This window comes from Garra rufa, chromosome 1 (assembly GCF_049309525.1).
Source record: "Garra rufa chromosome 1, GarRuf1.0, whole genome shotgun sequence".
NCBI lineage: Eukaryota > Metazoa > Chordata > Actinopteri > Cypriniformes > Cyprinidae > Garra > Garra rufa.
In genome coordinates this window covers 103514282-103535248 of record NC_133361.1, presented here as the reverse complement: position 1 = coordinate 103535248, position 20967 = coordinate 103514282, and the positions used below count along the sequence as shown (strand labels likewise).

Below are 20967 nucleotides of genomic sequence, written 5' to 3'. Positions count from 1 at the left end.
CGTTCGTCACCTGCTCCACACCCGCCTCCTGAACCCCCACCCTCCCTCCGCTGGTGTATCCATTTCGGCGCGAGGACGCGCCGTTCCGGGAGGGGGGCCATATGTCACGTATCAGTCAGTCCTCACTCAGCTCATCACAGATCACCGTCACCTGGAACCAATCAACCGCGCACCTGTCCTCAATCATCCTCCTCACACAAAAGCCACTCTCCACACACCACTCAGGGTCCGGGCTCGTTCTAGCGAAAGCGGACTTCTAGTGTCTCTCTACGAGTCTCACTATCTGAAAGAACTTACCTGATTGTACTTACCTAAACTCTGTCTCGTTCCAGTATTCCCAAAGTTCCAGTCTTCTGTGTCTTCCCAGTTCCAGTCGTCAGTCGTGTGTGGCCGTAAGCTGACTTCCACGTCAGCGGAGGTTTGTAGATTCACGGACTCTTCAGAATTCCTCCGTCAGTCGTTCTTGGAATCCACCCGTCTCGCCACCTGAAAAGAAAAGGATCAGTTACTCACTTCACGTCTCAGCCCGGCTCTAAAACCTTCCCCCCAAGTCATACTGACCATCTCAGGATCTCTTCTCACCTCCGGCACTGCTGCTTTTAAAATAAACATTACCTGCACTTATACTTACCTTGTTGTCCTGTCTGCTTCATAACAGATGTAGCATTCTGAAAGTTTATTTCTGAAAATAAATGCAATGAAAGACTGATATGTTAAACCTGTAGGAGGAGCTCAGGAATAATTCACTGAAATCTGTAAATTAATTTGAGCATGGCTGTCTTCAATAAGTGCATTAAAAGTATTTTGTAATTTCAGATTTGCTAAACATGTCCTCTGACTATCAAAGAAAGTGGCAATAGGGGTTCAATCTTCAACTGGCTGGCAGGAGCCGCCGCTGGCAGGTCACATTTATGTTTTGCCCCACTCACGCCCGCAAAAACCTGCATAAAAGTAACCTATACCCCCGCGGGAAAACAGGTGTCTACTTCATCTCTTGGCTGCATGAAACAAACCCTCGATCGCGCTAATGTAAAGGTACGATCAGAGTAATAGTACTAACGAACTCGCGCGTAATGTGTGACACTCTTGTATATCGGAGTCTAGGCACGCATAAGTCCGCTATTGATTCACAAACTATTCATGCTTTCGGGGCTCTGATCCATAGTACTTTTGCGTGAAATTTTAAAGTATTTTCGTAGTTGTCAAAATGATTGTCCTGTGAGTGTTTTATAATGAATGCTTAAATGCTTAAAAAATACTCTGAAGTTGTAAAGAATCTCTTAATTAAAGAATTCAGGAGATTTAAATCTGTATATATGTTAAAAAGTTAGAACTGAGCAGAGGGTTTTCTTTTAAATTCAAAAGTATAGTTTTAATTTAAAGTTTGTTTGTTTGAGTTTTTTTTATAACATGCATTAGAAGAATAAAAAGGCAAAACAAATGTTTTGGTTAATAAAAAAAGTTTAAAATAAAAATAAACACCTTTAGAGGAAATGTCAGGCATAGGGGGCCTTTGAATAATTGACCCGAGAAGGAGGTGGGCCCCGGCATAGTTTCTGTACCTAAAAACTAATGTTAGACCTACTTAAAAAAACCCCCCGAAAAATCAGTTTATTTTATTGCATCTTTACTCTATTGTATTTATTTTGCTTCGAGTTAGATAGATTATTCGTATTTCTTTACTTGTAATTTTTTTAAAACCGTTGCACCCCTAATTTTCACCAAGTAAAAATTTGTCTAATGGAAATTCTGATTGGCTGGTAACTTCAGAAAGTTACCAGCCACTTTGGCTGGTGATCAAAAAAGTTAATTTCGAACCCTGACCGTAGCTAGCTTGTAAGCATTAGGAATATAATTAATGGTACCGTATGAGAAGGCATAACTGGTCAGTTAACCTCAGTTTTTTTAATATTATAATCATCAAGTCTAGTTACATCTTAGTCACACTGTTTGCACAGCTAATTTGTGGTTTTTTGTCATGTGTGTTTTTAGGCCTTTGGGAGACATTGCAAGACATGAGGATGTGTGAAGATCTGAAGCAGTGGAGGCCAGCTGTTATTAACCACCTCTAATATAATATAATATATTATAATATAACACATTAGTGTGATACCCACACTTTCTTTTAGTGGTATATGTTTGGTACATCTACATGTATATATTAACAGTTGTAGTGTTGTGAAATAATATGAAATAATATTTATGATTTATTGCTGTATAAATTTAAATTAATTGAATTAGCCATAAATGCAGATCTGCTTGATATATATGTTGTAAACTTCAATAAAAACTTTATACAGTATGACAATTTGTGATTGTGATTATTTTGTATTAATTGTCACCAAAATGGGGCCATTCAAAACCTTAATAAAGTAATCCTTCCTCTGTAACCTGTCTAATAGCTGACACAACACATGCAGGTAAGGGCTTCCTGATGAATACCAGCGTGCACAACTTGACTGTATGCTGTCAATATTAATTGTCTTATACCAATGGCATCAAAAAGTTTTACTTTATATGTATTTGTGACCTAAATATTGTCAAACTGTAATTGAGATTACATTTTACTGTTTATTTGTACGCACAAGTATTTAGCTCAGAGTAATAAATGATCTCTACCATAAACTTGCTCATGTCTGCTGGCCTGGAGATGTCTATGATCCTGCCTGAAATGTATATAAGCTATATGTAGAACCTATTTTGATTTCAGACAGCAGGCCTCAAAGCCTGGGTGCAGAGTCAGAGACAGCACATCAAGTTTGGGGGCATTTCCCATATAAGCATATAATAAAACAAAAAGGTGTTTATCTCTCTCGCGCGCGGTAATAAAAACCCGCTATATCACGTAACGTTTGCGTCGGATATTAACGAGTATGACACACTTGATCAACGATTATTCGTTTGTGTTACTGGTAAGTAGAATCAATACTTCTAGATGACCAATGCTATGATTTTTCCCGATTAGATATCGTCAGCTAACACTGATCTCTCACAGACACCTGCCCTGTTCTCCTCACACCACAACCTAATTTGTCTCCTCTGACCATTGTTCTGTTTAATTCTGGCATGTCCCTTCTCTCTTGGCCACATAACCGGCTCTTATTTGTGTCTGTGGTTCGTCATACTATTGTAAATAAACATTTTAAATGTTCTCTGTGTCCGAACAGTCATTGCGATCTATTGTTTTCCAATAGTTTACATTGACCGCTCTCCCTCTCGTTACGTCACTGCCGGTTTGGCATTTTTTCAGATGCGGAAGTAAAATTCTCTCACAAAAACGACTCCAGAAGCCTTAATAGCGTATTTTGAAGTATATTTTAAAGAAAATCTAGTTCCTACATTATTTTTCAATACATCAATTCACTGGAGTCTCTAACCTGCAATATACACTTTAAGGGTTAACTTTTGGAGAGTGGCTGCACTATTTATTATTGAATGCTTATGATATAATATATCACCATTAGTAACATAAGTCAATCTGTTGATTTTACAGACCGAGCATGAAGAGACTGGACCTGGACTTGGTTTGGCGGTACCACCACAACCCTAATATTTTCATTTTAAGCTTAAATTAGACTGAGTTACCAGTACAAGCTTCAGTGTTAATGTGAATATTTGTTGTCGTTGTTTTCGTTTCAAGTTTTTATAATATCATTTTTCTTTCAAGTGTACTATTTATACTAATAATTTTTGTCAAGTCTACAAGTAGAATGGTTGTAGTGTTAATAAAAAATAAAGTTCAAAGAATGGTTCAGGGACATTATTCTATCCATAAATAAATTTTAAAGAATGTGGGCATTTTAATGTTTTTGGAATGTTCCAAATAAATGTTCTCTAACCGTTGTATTAATAGTCAAATCGAGGTGGAAAGAACGTTAAAGGAAAGTTATGCTAACCTTAAAATAATGTTGTACTATCATTAAAAAAGGAACAGTTTTTAATGTTTTTAGAACGTTACAAATCAAAGTTCTTTGAACAGTGTATTAATAGTGAAATTGAGGTGGAATGAACGTTGCAGGATCGTTATTCTAACCTTAAGACAATGTTGTGCTAACATAAAAAATGGACAATTTAACGCTTTTAGAACGTTACTAATAAACGTTCTTTGAACGTTGTATTAATAGTAAATTGAGGTGGAAAGAACATTGCAGGAACGTTATGCTAACCTTAAGGTAATGTTCCAGCAATGTCAAACAAACTGGACATTTCCACGTTTCTAGAACATTTTTAAATCACGTTCCCACAACGTTCTCAGAACATTACTTTGTTAGCTGGGCAGATGCCAGATGCCCCACATTTTTGAAAAGGGGTTGTTTTGAAAGGGGTAGAAAAAAATCGTCACCTTAGAATTATAAGGTTCTATCTGACATTTTTGTCAAAATTGAGTTATTCACATATTCTTATTCTGTGACAACTTATTTACAATATTTGATGTTTCTTTCGTACGCTATGTACATTTGGGGCCTTTTTTTTAGAAAACAAAAATGGTTCTATCTACAGAAGTCTATGGAACGCAAAAACTTTGAAGCTCAATATCTCGAAAGTGCTCAGAATGCAGATAGAACCTTATAATTCTAAGGTGACGAAATGCTGGAATCCTCTTCAGGAGTGAGTTTAGCATTATCATTCACATGCTTTACATTTTCAGTTATTCCTACAATTTGTCTCAGGTTACCTTACAGCAACACGTGGAGGCTAGTTTTCAGTCAGCACACTCAACTGGCTATAAGACACATTTTGTTCTAAAAAGCTAAAATAAAGTTTTGCATGAAGGTTTGTGAGAGAAAGAAAAGTGGCAGCTACGCAGTCTTTATCTTAGCACTTTTGATACAAACAAAACAAAAACAAAACATTTTTTGGTGGGTCACACTGTGGCCTCTCCCTTGCTGACAAAGAAAGGTCTAAATAAATTAATGTCTTAGTAAATGAGTCAGACATTAAATAAATGTAGACATAATGCATAAATAAGTATGAAATTAAGTAAATATTAAATGAAATAAACAATTGTGGACATAAACATTGTCATAAATACATGAAAGAATAAATGAAAGAATGAATGAATGCATTTTGGAAAAATAAAATAATTTGTAAATATTTGTAAAATAATATTTTTCGGTAACACTTTACAATACGTGTGCACAAATAAGCATTAATTCATGCTTTATTAGTGCACAGATAATCACAAGTTAATGTATAATTAATGAAGAACTAAACAATTTATTAATAATTACTACATCAGCACCTAATGACCATTCTGTATGATTCATAGATTAAGTAATCAATAAATTGTTATTAGTTAATTGTGCCATAATGTATGAATTCCCTAATAACTTTTTTCATTAACTAATGTAAATTCATCTGTTAGTTACCACAACTTCCAGTTGTCTGTTTTAATTAATCATTAGCTAATGATTTGCAAAGATATCATTATGTTATGACTTTACTTACTGAGGCACAAAACTATTAACTAATTGTTAAGTAATATGTCATTGTGGTTATGATATATAATTAATCAGTCATGTGCCTTAATGTGTTGAAACCATGCATTTAAACTTCCATTTGTCTGCTTTAATTAATCATTAGCTAATGATTTCTAAAGATATCATTATGTTATGACTTTACTTATTGAGGCACAGAACTGCAAGTTGAAATACATGACTTGAACCCATTTTGGTAATTAATACATGAATTTACACTATTAGTTAATAAAAGTGGTTATTAGGAAATTAATACATTATGACACATTTAACTAATAACAATTTATTGATTACTTAATCTATAAATCATACAGAATGTTCATTAGTTGCTGATGTAGTAATGATTAATAAATTGTTTATTTCTTCATTAATTATACATTAAATCGTGATTATCTGTGCATTAATTAAACATAAATTAATGCACATTTGTGCACACGTATTGTAAAGTGTTACCTATTTTTCTCATTTAATTCTTTATACATATTTTAATATGTATAATTGGCGAGAAGACAGAGGAGCTAATCAAGGACTACAAGGTAAAGAAAACTGCTCAAATGAAATCAAACAGTTTTTGAAATCAAATTGAATGGAAAAGTTTAGCCAATAGGTCTTAAATGTAGTTAACATGGCCTTCAATTGCATTAAGTTTCAATCTGTGATACCCGTAGACATTCTTATGAAGCTACAAACTACCAAAGCCACCAGTCTGATCTCCCATGTGGGGAGTAAGAGAGTGACTCATTCACATGGTATACAAGGGGGTTTTATTCTTTCTGGAATATTTTACAGGTTTTTGATGTTGATGATGCTGCAACTGTCCAAGAGGCCCTTACTACACAAGTCCTCAACATCTTCGTGGTCAGCAAAGCCAGAGATGAAGATCTCCCCAAACAAGCTGGAATAGCCATAGAGGGAGCAGAGTTCCTTTTTGGCATCCCTGATGTGGCACATGCTTGTACCTACCTGATGGGCCTTATCTATGCCTTGGAACTAAGGTACCCTAACAAACTGAAATACACCTTTGAGGTTTTTCAGAAGATCTTCCTAGAGCTGGAGGATGTCAACCAAAAGGTGTCCTCCAAAGTTCATGATCTCAAGGTCAGTTTACATGCATAAAAGCCATAAAGACATTGCTAGACGTTTTAAGTGCCCTCTTGTCAAAGTTTACAGTTGTCTGTTTTACATTGCATCTTCTCAGGTTTTCCACCATGCTTCTTCAGTTTACATTTTTATGCTTTGAAGCTTGAATATGCTAAAATATGTTATGTGGTGTAAATTCCATCAGTTGTCTGCTGTTTGTTTTGTAGACATCTTTGGAAAAGTTCCCTTTACTACAGTGGCTGAGAAGTGCAAAACAGATTAACAAATTTCAAAACAAAATTACATTTCAGGAAACAGAATACATTTTTGGAAACACATTTACATTTTAAGAAACAAATTTACATTTTCAGAAACAAATTAACATTTTAGGAAACAAATTTATATTTTAAGAAACTAATATACATTTTCGGAAACAAGTTTACATTTTCAGAAAAAAATTAACATTTTATTAAACAAGTTTACATTTTCGGAAACAACTCTACAAGAGGCAAAACACAGATACAAATCCTGAAACAAATTAACAAAAAGCCGGTTCCACACGGATAGGGAACGTCCTAAAGACCGAATGTGATGTGACCTCATTTAGTAGTTCAAATAAATAATTAGTAGTTCTGCTACTCTCTGGAGGTCAGTTAGTCAGTCAAATTTGTTTCCTAAAATTTTAATTTGTTTCTAAAAATGTAAACTTGTTTCCGGAAATGTATATTTTTTTCTTAAAATGTAAATTTGTTTCCTAAAATGTACATTTCTTTCCGAAAATATATATTTGTTTCTTCAAATGTAAATGTGTTTCCAAAAATGTATATATCTGTTTCCTGAAATGTAATCTTGTTTTCAAATTTGTTGGTGTTTTTTCGAATGTATAAATGTGTTTTGCACTTTTCAGCCACCCTACTTTACATTAGAAGAACCAGAAAGTAATAGGATGCAAATCCCATGAGTTATGTGTTGGGTCATTGGCATTGTCTTATGGCGCGTCTGCCGCTGGCATCTCAGGTGTTTCAATGTTGTCAGTATAATGGAGTTTACGGTCCTATTTTCTTATCAAAGTGTCTTTGGTATATATATTGTATGTCCCGTGACATGAAATACACTAAAATATTACAATACATCTTGAACTATTGTTAAACAAGCCCTTTTGTTAAGTTGAATAATTAATACCAGATGTTGTTTGAATAATATGAGCATTGTTGCAGAGTATACAGTATTAGAGCTGAAACTAAAAATAATATTCATTGTTTTACAATCTGTCTTTTTTCAATTACTTAGTTTTTGATGGTAAAATGTTTCCCGAAGCCCAAATGTGTTGTTTTAAAGATGAATTGATTATTAAGAATCCACTAAACAAATCTGTAATGAATTGAGTAATGTATTGAGTACAGTACACCCAGTTATTGCCCAGTTCAGTGGCAGTACATGTATGATATGAGTTTTGTGTGAATTTGCAATAAAATGTAAATTTTGGTGACTTGTGAACTCTTGATTGTGTTTCACCTTTCCTCTCGTGAAACTGTCACAATTTGTACCAGGGAATTTACCCTCTTTTTGTTATGTCATTTTTTTCTACAGCACCATGGGACCAAAATGTCCATTTTTAAATTGGACAGATTGACCAACATACAGATCACGTACAGTACTAGATTTAAGTTGCTCACCATAACAAAAACATATTGTGTTTTATCTACTGAGAAATAGTAAGGCAACTTTTTGCATCATTTTATCACGTAGATCAAACAAGAGTTGTCTTTGTATGTACATCATTCATTTTGCAAGTCAGGTTAACTTAAATTTGCAAGTAAAGTTAACTCACTTTTGCTAGTAAAGTAAACTGAAAACGTCTCTGAATGAGTCGTCGATTCCCATTGATGGGATCGATTCTAAACTTCGGAATCGACTCTCAATTCCCAATGCCTTGGAATCGAGAAACCGATTATTTTTTGGGCCGGAGCACGCTTACATCATGTACAAGATAACGGAGAAAACTCCTTTTGCTAATATTCTGCCTAATAAATGTATAATTTATGACACGCATTGATTTACATATTGCTCTGACATATCTTAAAATATGTCAGTTCCATTGTTCTGTCTCAAGATCCACACCAGTAACGTTTTCTTCTAAGGCATTTTTGCAAAAGCTGCTTAAATATCTTAATTTAACTAAATCCTAGTCCTGGATTAAGCTAAACCCTGTCTGTGAAACCAGGCCTAAATATCTGAAATCTTTTTGCTTATTTAGTAAATGCATCTTGATTTAAGAATATCTTAGTATTTTGTCCTGTTTCTAGTCAACATATCTATGGACAAAAAAAAGTCTTATTTGGAGTGTGTTATAAGCAGTGCTGGGGTAACACATTATTCAGATTATCAGAATCAGATTACTTTTTTCAAGTAACTAGTAAAGTAATGCATTACTTTTGAATTTCTGAATAACTGAGTTTCTTTTTCAAATAAGTAATTCCAGTTACTTTCCCTCCCATTTATTCATTGACAAGTCTCCTGTCGGGAAATTGGGAGTAAACATTATGTTACTGTAGTTCAAGACTAAATGTGACCCTGGACCACAAAACCAGTCTTAAGTCGCTGGGGTTTGTTTGTAGCAATAGCCAAAAATACATTGCATGGGTCAAATTTTTTTATTTTTATTTTATGCCAAAAATCATTGAGAAATTAAGTAAAGTTCATGTTCCATGAAGATTTTTTGTAAAATTCCTACTGTAAACATATCAAAATGTAATTTTTGATTTGTAATATGCATTGTTAAGAACCTAATTTGGACAACTTTAAAGGTGATTTTCTCAGTCTTTTTGATTTTTTTGCATCCTCAGATTTCTGATTTCAAATAGATGTATCTCAGTCAAATATTGTCCGATCCTAACAAACCATACATCAATAGAAAGCTTATTTATTGAGCTTTCATATGATGTATAAATCTCAGTTTTGTCAAATTTAACCTTATGACTGGTTTTGTGGTCCAGGGTCACAAATGTGAACATGCATTAATTCATCTCACTCACAAAAACAGATTCAAAATGAATAAAAACAGTAAAAATATGACTCAGAATATGATGCAAACTTCCAATAATTGAATATGTTAAAGAACACAAATAACCTTAATGTATTTAATCCCATTTTATTAACCAGTGTCTTTGCTGCTGACCTTCGATGATTTCAGCCACATGAATAAGCAAAAATAACTTTAGATAAACTAACATTTGTGCTTCATGATTTTTTATTGCTGAAGAGTGATCTTCTCCTGCATGAAGGTACTTTTTTCCAGTCTGAGGTGAATCCACTTCACTTTTGGTGTGAAAGTGCTTTAACATTTGCCAAACATAGAATTTTTTATATATATAAAAAAAAGAAGCAAGCCCTGTCTAGATTTAAAAATGCAAATCTAATGTAATGCATTACTTTCCATAAGAAGTACCCAAGTAATGTAATTAGTTACATTTTAGGGTGTAATGCAAAATGGTAATGCATTACTTTTAAAAGTAACTTTTCCCCAACACTGGTTATAAGCATCTCAAACTCATTCAGAGATATCCAAGAGTTTGTGTGCAGCAGTATTTACGTTTTGACACACTGAAAACGATGGATAATTTACACATTGAACAACCGTCTAAATGAACACAGTAACACACTTCACTCTGATACAATTTATTTAATTAAATTACATGTTTTCTGACTTAATGATCTCACTTAGTCTTCGTTTAGTGTGATGGTTAGAATGTATAAAAAATAACTGGCCAAATGGTGATCGACAGTTTTTATACTCACAAGGGCTGATTTTAAAGGCAAGTATTCAGGAGCAATCCACACAAAATATAACGAATTGGAAAATCAAAATTTTGCAGCATTTCTAAATGATCTGAATTAAAACTGTGTTACAGATAAAAACAATTCTCATATGAAATTCAGATAAGAGAAATATGACTTATTTGGCTAAAAACCTGTGCACAGCAGCTTTTATAATATAATTTGCATCTAGACAGATGTACTGTTACTTCTTTCTCGACAGTAAAACTTTCGACTTTCGAAAATGGATTTCACGTCACAAAAACAGCCTTCTTCCACTTTAGAAACAGTTCCAAGGTGCAGAATATGCCATGTTTATGAAACAGAAAAGCTAGGTCACACATTCATGACCTCTAGACTGGACTATTGTAATGCATCTTTAATAAATAAGCTACAATTAGTCCAAAATGCAGCTTCTAGAGTTCTTACCAGGTAAGAATATTGGGATGACTGTTATAATACAAAAGGCATAAAAGCCAAACAGAAAGCAGCACACACAGGCATATGCCGTATGAAGACAAGAAAACAAATATTAAAATCTAAATTAAAAATTTATCAGTCTTTTCAGAACCAGAAGAATACTTTATCACCATTCACTTTTGATTTCAAGCTTGACACTTAGATCATTTTTGTCCTCCACGTTTACCGCACAGGCCTCTTCCTTTTTAGGAAAGTGGACCTGCAACTCATTATCTGGCAGGTTACCAGTCTTTAAGGAACTGCAAGTTTTACACCTGTCCTTCTTTGGATGGTAAAGACCCAGGTTCTGCTCTTTAAATTCTTCTGAGAACACCTGCCTCGAGAAGGGTCTCAGCATCTTTTCTTCAGCAGCATGATGGTAGACTTTATACAGGCTAGTCATGGACTGGAAGACAGGCTCCAGGTACTGTTTTGATGTTAATGACCTACAGTAGCAGAAAGCCACCTTTGGGAGATCCTGCAGAAAACTCTTCATGAACTCACGATCCTCACGTCTGAGGTTTGCTGCTGTATTCTGTGGTGTGTTTCCTGTGTCTTGCACCCAGTTAAGAGCACACCAATCCCCTATTCCCAGCGTTGCCAAAAATAAACTTTTACACACCCTTCTTCTCTGTCCATCAACTTTTAAGAAGTAAATAAGAGTAGACACCCTTCTTGAATTTTCACAGCCCCTTCTCCTCATTACTGGCATTACATCCACCAAACCACGCACATACGTTTTCTTCTCTTCCCAGTTCATGTTCTCCCAGAAACATTTAAAAATCTTCTCTCTGTCTGCTTCTTCAATTGTACTGCATTGATGCTTGGAGGACTTCACACATCCAGCTGACTGACATCTTGGTCCCATCACTCGGGGCTCCATGTTAACTTGTTCATTCCTGCTTATCCCAACATACGGTTGTCCCATCATTCTTCTCCTTTTATTAACGCTTTTCTTCAAACTTCTTTCATTCTGTCTTCTTCTTCTTCCAACTCTATCATCTTTGGTGGCATCAACAGATTCTAAAAAAACACCACAAAAATGTTTGTATTTGTATATAATGTGTACTACTGCTGTGATTTCTGCACATTATACTTAGAAATATCAATTCCAAAGACTGCTTTTTTAGTCTCACTCCTGCCGGGTTTTATTCCGCACACACCTGCTCCATTATATACTCACTTTTTGTTCAACCGCTGCCCGCATAGAATAATTTTCTTCCTGACTGTTCCCGCTAAATTCATTTCTAGAATCTCACATTTAACCATTAGGAAACAATAGAGTATATAAAACTTTTTTTTCAGCACATCCATTAAATTTCCACGTTCCATTTTTAAGACGTGTTATCGCCCTTCGGCGCAGCTGAAAGAGTTCCGTGTTCAAGTGCACGCAATAGGCTAAAGCTTGCCACAAAGCCCCGGCAAAAGTATAAAAGCCTGTTATAGGATTGTGAAGGACAAGGTGTTATTCTCTTCCTCACCACGGGGGCAGTAAAATGCAATATTTTCTCTATAAGTCATGTCATGGTATAAAAGAAGAGTACAACCTGCAATGGCTGAAATCTGGCCTTGTCAAAATGGCCAAACTTGGCTTTATTGAGGGACTTTAGTTTTATGCTCAACTGAAAAAAGACTTTTTGTTCTGTGGAGGAATATGCTGTTTGATATGGAGACTGTAGAGGAAATTAAAAATGTTCTTTTATTTACAAAGATCTTCATCTCACCATTGATTCATCATTTGCGTATGGGTCTTCCAGTTTGCTGGGAACTTTGGTACTGATTACAACAGGCATAGGGATTAAGATGGACAGCTATGTTGGACATTTTGGCATGTGAACTGGAAAATATATTTATTTTATTCACTCTATCACTTTTTATTAATCATCCGTGGACTGTGACCTGCTTTTGATTCTACTAAGGTTTTTTTTGTGTGTGTGTTTGTTTGGTGGTTCATTTTCTTATGCTGTAAGTGTTCTCAAAAAAATTGAAATGATTTGAGATGTGTGCTTATTGTTCTTACTAAATATAAAATATCAATTTTGCATTTAATAAGGGACTGCAATTGGTTACCTTATTATAAATTAAGTTGTATAGCAGTTTTTGGAATTGGTTAAACCAAAGACCGTTATAAAAGTAATTCTTTATTTTATAAAAACACAACGTTTTATTAATATTGTGAGTGCACACAAATAAAAGTATACCCTTTAGAGTTCTGAATGATGCATTACTGTTACCTTTTTGACCAAAAATAATGCCATTTTTAAAATTGCTTTCACTGAAAAAAATGTAAGTGATTGCGCTGGCGCCTCCATGTCCTAAAAAAATGCATTTAGCTTTCACTCTCCGCTATAAGGTGGATATGCACATATGTAGGTTAAACGTTTAAATTAGCATTGTTATATGCTATTTTAGCCAAGTCATGATTTGAGAAAGCAAAACTGATCAAACATAGACTATAATCAACTCACTGTCTGGCACTGGTCGCTTGGTCGTTACTTTAAGAAACAAAAAGCTTATATTTAACAAACAAAAATGCTCCAAACATTTTTTCTAAATGAACTTAAATATAAAATAAAAAAAAAATAATTCTAATCACTTTACCATTACATACAAAACCAAACTATTTTAATTGCTAAAACAGTAGTATAAGCTGTTTTAGGATAAGGGGAAGATGTGTGCGCTCAGAATAGCAACAAAACATTGTGATTTTGTAAAATAATGAAAGCAAACAGGATGCGCTTTCTGCTGTCTGTGAACTTGAATGCGTCACTTAGAAACTCTGTGGATACTTGCCTTTCAGAAATGAAAGATATATCCATAGAGAGTTAAATTTCTACTTTCAAATGAACCAATTCAAATTGAAAACATATTTTTAGATTATATAATTCATATGAAACATGCATACAGGCACATCAACTACTGCAGAGATGACAGTCAGTGTTACCGACTTTATCTCTTAAGTCGGAAAAATAAAGCACTTATCAATAAATTATTGAAACGTTAATGCAGTCTCCTTGCGGTTTTTACCTGACACATTCATTGCGCTGTGGCAAGTTTTAGGCGTACACTTGATCACTTATTAGGCTATGTGGGCAATTAAAGGCTCATTATTGTGATTTAAATGATTTTTTTTATATATAAATGTATGATTAGTCGACTAATGCTTAACCTTTAGATGCATACCTCGGGAAGTAATTTACTACCCTCTCCCTTCTTCATTTTTTTTTTTAAGTTTGGCATCAGCTTTCTTAGTATTCCTTAATCTATTCATTATGAACAATAAAACAAGAAAAACTTATTAAATATAAAAGAATGTCTGTTTTCTGATTCATTTCTTGTAAAAAAGTATATAGGGTCGCTAGAGACCCGAGGTGTGTAATAGTGCAAGTATATTTTTTGTGCTCAAAAATATGTAAATATCTGATGACTTAATACATGTAGTTCACCTTCAGTCCTTGAGATGGCTGATAGACAATAATGACGTGATGTTTCACTCGCAGTTATCACAGGCATAAAAAAAAAAAGATATCAGCAAAATTTGAATTGGTTTGAATGGCTTTACTGCAGAGCAATTACTGCATGCAATAAAATATAAATAGCACTGTCATTTGATGGTGGATGTGATGAATAAGCTGCCAGTGATCGAAATATTGATTTTGAAGTCATTGAAAGCGATAGTTTTGCGAATATGAGCCAGATGCTGAATGAAATGTGGAAGTGCGCTCTGAATGCCAGCGATAGTAAAATCATCTGCTTAAATTGAACCCTTCTAAGTTTCAAAAGGTAACGAAATATGCCTTATTTTATTCTTCTGTAATGGTTCTTAAAATATCAACAGAGTTTTTGCTATACAATGATATCCCTTATTTTTCTATAAAGAACAATTGTCCATTCTTTGCCTTTTCTGGCCCTACCCAGAATGGCCTTCTTGATTATGTTTGAGATTTAGACACACTCTCTGTTTAAATCTAAATTAAAGACACATCTCTTCAGCCAAGCATTCACATAATGCATCCCATAACCTTGTTCTTTAGTTATACCTTTTTATATATATTTTTTTATGATCTTTTTTCAGCTCCATATTGAATCCAGCCTCTTACAAATAGCTAAGATGATCCACACACCTGAACAGAGATGAAACAAAAACCTGCAAGAACTTTAGATGACGCCAACCCTGAACCAACACACCAAACTGACATTTTTTTCTGAAAATGCAGTTACTATTTTAAAAGTGTTCACTTTTTTGCTTAAATACCATCATTTCCTTACTGCCTGAATTGTATTACATTAAAACTGTACATTAAGGCCCGGTTTCACAGACAGGGTTTAGACTAAGCCAGGATTAGGCCATAGTTTAATCAGGACATTTAAGTATTTTTTATAAACGTGCTTAGAAAAAAACATTACTTGAGTGCAAAACAAAGGCATTGATATATTTTAAGATCAATCAGTGCCATTTTATTTCAGTTGAAATAGTTCAGACTTACATTTTAATCTAGGACTAGGTTTAAGCCTTGTCTGTGAAACCGGGGGAAAATGTCAAATGGACTGTGACACAGTCACTCTTAATTATAATGTAGAAATATGCATTTTCTGTAAAGCTACTTTGAAACGATATGTTCTGAGGAGTTACACAAAAAATGTGAACTGAAACTTGTGATTATGCAAATTGAAAAGTTTTGATACTCAATATTGTTTTGACTGTATTACTATAATACATTTTTACCATTGCCATTAAAAACTGATGGCTCACCTTTTTTGATTATGAAAAATAAGCATTTAAATACTAAAAATTAACGGTTTACATTGTTTTTAATGTTACACAATATACTTTGTATTAAATTGTCAAATAAAACGGCTTTAATTAGGACACTAATATGACATCCAAAAAAACCTGTTTATTTCTGTAGACATTCATACATTTTAATAAGGATCAAATGACTGATCTCAGCTTTCATAAGAAAAACCAACCTGTTTGTTCCTCAGTATCTTCTTGTTTCAGACTGAATACTTCTGCAATCCTTATGCCTTCATTTTCCTCTTTAATTAACGCCATCTTTATAATAGTGTCACGTGGATCTTAGATGCTTCACATGAGATTTTCTGTGTGTCTGGAGATTTAAAATAAGAATAATTAACAGAAAATCCAAACTAAATCTTTAAGTCAATTAGAGTAAAAGTTAAAGGTCTTAAATTATCCAAATAGCCCAAAAATAAATAAATCTTTCTGTTAATAAGTATTTGTAAGTAATTTTCAGTGGTATATTTGGCATTTAATAATTTCTAGATTACATTCAATAGATTCCACTTTCGTGAGAACTGTGACAGCTTTGAGTTTGTCGTTTTAAATGCATTCACACTGTTTTGTGCCCTTCGAATCACTGAATCGTTTTGAAAAGAAATTGATTCAATTGACTCGGAGTTTCAAAAAGCTCCGTTTCTCATCACTACTAATCCTGTGACTGAATTCGTGTTTACTGTAAACTGATTCACGAAAAAGGGAGCGAAATGAAAAGTATCGTGTTTGTTATTCACGTACAGATAGGTTTTCTTCACATACATAAAAAAAATCATTAAAAAAAAATATTAAATGTTTGATGAAACACTGCAACGTTACAATGAATGATTATCAATTCATTTTACATCCTTGTAAAAACGATTACACTGCCTTAACGATTTCTAGAGATTTAAACACTGTAAACTCTTAAAAACACCAACCTCTCTTCAGCCGAATCCCAAACACAGGAGCGCAGTCTTATGGCGTCACATCGCCAAAGCAAAATAAAAGTCCTGTGTTGGCCATTAATACATTGTGTATGCAGAAAACATATACATAACAAACATATGTCCGCTGTATTCTGAGTTTAATTTCTGGTGAAATGGGTTTCAAGAAAGAAATAAGAAGTTATTGCAAAAAATATTTCAAATTGATTTAGTATTATTTTATATACTGTTGAACCTTTGCAAAAAATTGTTTAAAAAAATTGCTAAAATACTATTTTGTATTTTACGCACCTTTTTATTGATATAGGTTTTTAATGTTATCATGTCCTCAGTGCAAAGTAATCCACTTATAATCCAGAAATATTAACCATGAAATTATAAAAAACTATAGACTAGGCTAAACTGCAACTACTCATACATATGAAACTATAGTTATTTTTGTTACAATTTAAATACTTTACGGTGTCTCTAAAGTCACCTTCCACCCTGTTAGTATGTGCTTTATTCTCGCCTTTGAAAATAGACTGCAATTCCATTGAGACCATTTTCAGGAAGTGATATTGTTAATTTTTCCCACTTGAATTCAACTGTAATATATATATATATACACATGTGTGTGTGTGTGTGTGTGTGTGTGTACCAATAGCCAAAAATACCACCAAGATATTTTGTAAATTTCCCACTTTAAATATATCAAAACTTTATTTCTGATAAGTAATATGCATTGCCATGAATTTCATTTGGACAACTAAACAAAGGCAATTTTCTCAATATTTTGATTTTCAAAGTTGTATCATGGCCACATATTCTCCTATCCTTACAATCACACATCAATGGAAAGCTTATTTATTCAGCTTTCAGATTATGTATAAATCTCAATTTCGAAAAATTTACACTAAATACTGGATTTGCAGTCCAGAGTCACATTTAATTCCATCTTTGTTATACCTGATAATGAGCTAATTAGTTAAACCAAGGGGGCTAATCAATATACAGTATATTTCAAGAAACCGCTCCACTTTCAGTTGTTTCAAAATTTAAAGGTCACATATTATGCACATTTTTGAAGATTTATGTTAGCTTTTGATGTCCTTAAGAATATATATTTGCGGTATAAGTGCCAAAAACCATCTCAATATTTTTTACAGCTCCCCTCTTTGGAGCTCTGTCAAGAACATCCGTCTAATTAACATTCATGAGCCTCTCTTCTGATTGGCCTGTTGTTTTCTGAGTGACACACGGCCAGCTCTGTGTGAACAAAATCCAGAACCGATACCATAAAGGCTGTGATGTAGTGATGATGCACATTATCGTGCGACTCTTCACGATGAAAAATGTGTGCAAACTGGAATGAAGCAGCGATCAAGGAGTTCCTCACTATCAGCGCTGAAGCACAGATCTATCGGCAGTTTCAGTTTAGTGCAATGCATGCGTTGCATTACACCTCACATGTCTTAACGTGATCTTTACAGGTTGAGTTTAAAGCACTCTCAGATTTCAGAAAATCACTGTGTGAATAGCTGGGTTTCAGTCACGTGATTATGATGACGTGCAAAGGCGGGGCGGGAGGGCAGGAAGTAAACATGGAGAATACGTCTATGGAGGAAACCGTTGTGGAGAGTCCGTATTGTATGAATTTAGAACCAGTTTCAAGAAATAGATACAAGGAGTTAGTAAACAGATATGTTGGATGTGACCCGTTCCTCATGAAGATGAGTGAGTTTTCAGTCGAACTTGAAGATTTGCCAACAGTGGACGCTGTTGACATCACCAACTATCTGTTCCTTCAGACATCGTACTACACCAGACAGCAAATGAAGGCATATAAAAGTCTGGAGGCGTACAACTTTTTTGTCAGCAGGTGGGTCCACAACCTCGGTACAAAACGGCTCCACGATGATCATCGTTTGGTCTTCGCCAGGGTGAGTGTTTGTTCTTATATTGTTTTATGTGTGAAAATGCTAGCAGTAACGGCTAACGTTATAATGTCAACAAACATGCAACACATCTTAACGACGACGTTAGACTGACAATCGTTTATGTTTCAAGGTAAACCACTCTCAGAGATCAGGCGAAACACCTCTGGGATGGAGAAGTCATAGCAGGCACAAAATCTCTTTCTCTCACACACATACACACACACTGCTAGCATACTGGAGAGAGCTTTAAAGATGTCATGAACTGGATTGTTTTATTATTTTATCATGTTGCCTGGGGTGCCATTATAATGTTAGTTTGGTTTTTACATCAAATATTATATTGTCATAATTTGAAAATAACATGCATTTTTCCTAGCCTCTGATTTGAATGCTCTAGGCTATATTGCACATCCTCAAAATGTGCTTTGGCAATACTGTAACAAATGTCATGCCAATAAAGCTACTGAAACTGATTGCACTTTTCCCCTGGTGTAGATTGCATTTGAGGTATATATATATATATATATATATATATATATATATATATATATATATATATATATATATATATATATATTAGGGCCGGGACTCGATTAAAAAAAATAATCTAATTAATTAGAGGGTTTGTAATTAATTAATCGAAATTAATCGCATTTTAATCGCATATAAATATTTGACCTGAGAACAGTGAGCAGTACGTTTTTTCATATGGATTTTTAGTATACCATTGAATAATGACTGAATACATAAGCTTAAGCAACAAAATATTGTTTATTTTTGTTCAACCAAGTCCAACAGACCGGTGCAATATTGCCATTAACTGTAGCAATCGGATATTTAGAAATGTAGTAGCCTACATTTCAGAAATTCAGGTACCCTATAGGTGTAGGTACCTATAGGTAGTAGTAATGCGCGGGTCGGGTCGGGTTCGGGCGGGTAAAGAAATAGTCACTTTATTTGCGGGGCGGGTCATTAAAAAAAAATAATAAAAAAAAAATGTATGTGTCACAAGGAGGGTCAGAGACGTTCGGATCCATTTGCAGCATTTATTAGGTAACACAAAACAAACAAACAAACACAAAGGGGCAGGCAGAAATCGTCGTCAACAGGCAGAAAGGTCGGGGCTGGCAGCAAGAATCAAACACGGGAGGGAGTCCAGGAATCAAAACACAGGGAAAACAAACTCGGGAAGAAACGCTCGGAAATACAGACCATACGGAACAATAAGACTTCGCAGAGTGGCTGTGTGTGTGAGAAGCTTAAATGTGATGAGGTGCAGCTGTGAGCGGTAATCAGTAAAGTGAGAGCAGGTGAAAGCAGTGATAAGTGCAGTGGCTTGTGGGGAATGAAGTCCAGAATGTGTTGTGCAAGAGTTCATGATGATAGGATTGACCAGATCCGTGACAGAGCCCCTCCCCAAGGAGCGGCTTCCAGACACTCTAACCACCTTATACAACCTGGAGGGTGGTGGAGCGGAGGCGGAACAGGAGGAGGGATGGAGGGCCAGGTCCATGTAGGGGTACAGGAACTACAGACTGAGGCGGAGCCGACGGAGGGAGAAGCCATGGGGGAGGAAGGGTTGGCTCCTGCCTGGGGCCGACCGACGGAGGTGGAGCCGGTGGAGCCCGAGGCGAAACTGGAGAGTCGATGGTCCTGGGCGACACAGAGGATCCGGAGGACCAAGGCGGAACCCAAGGCTCTGGCGACCCCGGCAGAGATGGAGGTCCGGAGGTACGCAGCGGAGCTGGAGTGACAGAGGATCGAGGCTGTGCCCACGGGAGGGAGGAGGTCCACAGAGCCGGCAGGACGGAGTGACGAGGCGCAGCCGGAGGAGTACAGTCCAGAGGCGAAGGTGGGGTGACGACTGACCGGGGCGGAGCCGAGGGAGCACAGAGCCGGGGTGGAGCCGCAGGGTCAGAGGGCCAAGGTGGAGTCCAGGACTCTGAGACTGGAGGTGATGGTGAGGGATCCTTCAGTCTGGACACCGATGGAGACTGGCAGTCCCACGGCAAGTCCTCTGCACCGAAGGTGGGATGTGGGTGAGCAGAGGGACTGTCAGGAGACAGAGGTGGCGGGACTGGAGCAGCAGGGAGGGTGGGTGGGAACAGTCCATGCATGAGCTCCGTGACCAGAACCAGGAAGACAGGAATCTCAGGACGACTGGATGGAACCAGCGGAGGCTCTGGAAGGCCGGGCGGGACCAGCGAAGACTCTGGAAGGCCGGGCTGAACCAGTGGAGATTCTGGAAGGCCGGGCTGAACCAGTGGAGATTCTGGAAGGCCGGGCTGAACCAGCGGAGGCTCTGGAAAGCTGGGCTGAACCAGCGGAGGCTCTGGAAGGCCGGGCGGGACCAGCGGAGGCTCTGGAAGGCCGGGCTGTACCAGCGGAGGCTCTGGAAGGCCGGGCTGAAACAGCGGAGATTCTGGAAGGCTGGGCTGAACCAGCGTAGATTCTGGAAGGCTGGGCTGAACCAGCGTAGATTCTGGAAGGCT

General features: G+C 36.0%; 1 protein-coding gene across 1 annotated transcript; it reads right to left on the bottom strand.

Moving 5' to 3' along the window:
- Nucleotides 1-10229: 10229 nt before the first annotated feature.
- Nucleotides 10230-16367, bottom strand: LOC141341205 (uncharacterized). Its single transcript, XM_073846356.1, has 2 exons — nucleotides 15804-16367; nucleotides 10230-11855 (listed from the first exon to the last, which is right to left on the bottom strand). The coding sequence occupies exons 1-2, from the start codon at nucleotides 15886-15888 to the stop codon at nucleotides 10960-10962; spliced, it is 981 nt and encodes a 326-aa protein (XP_073702457.1). The 5' UTR covers nucleotides 15889-16367; the 3' UTR covers nucleotides 10230-10959.
- Between the last annotated feature and the right edge of the window lie 4600 nt (nucleotides 16368-20967).

Excerpts from the sequence above, each read along its gene's own strand:
- LOC141341205 (XM_073846356.1), bottom strand. The coding sequence starts at position 15,888 with ATGGCGTTAATTAAAGAGGAAAATGAAGGCATAAGGATTGCAGAAGTA. Across the intron at positions 11,856-15,803 it reads AGATACTGAGGAACAAACAG|AATCTGTTGATGCCACCAAA; the intron begins GTTGGTTTTTCT and ends GTGTTTTTTTAG.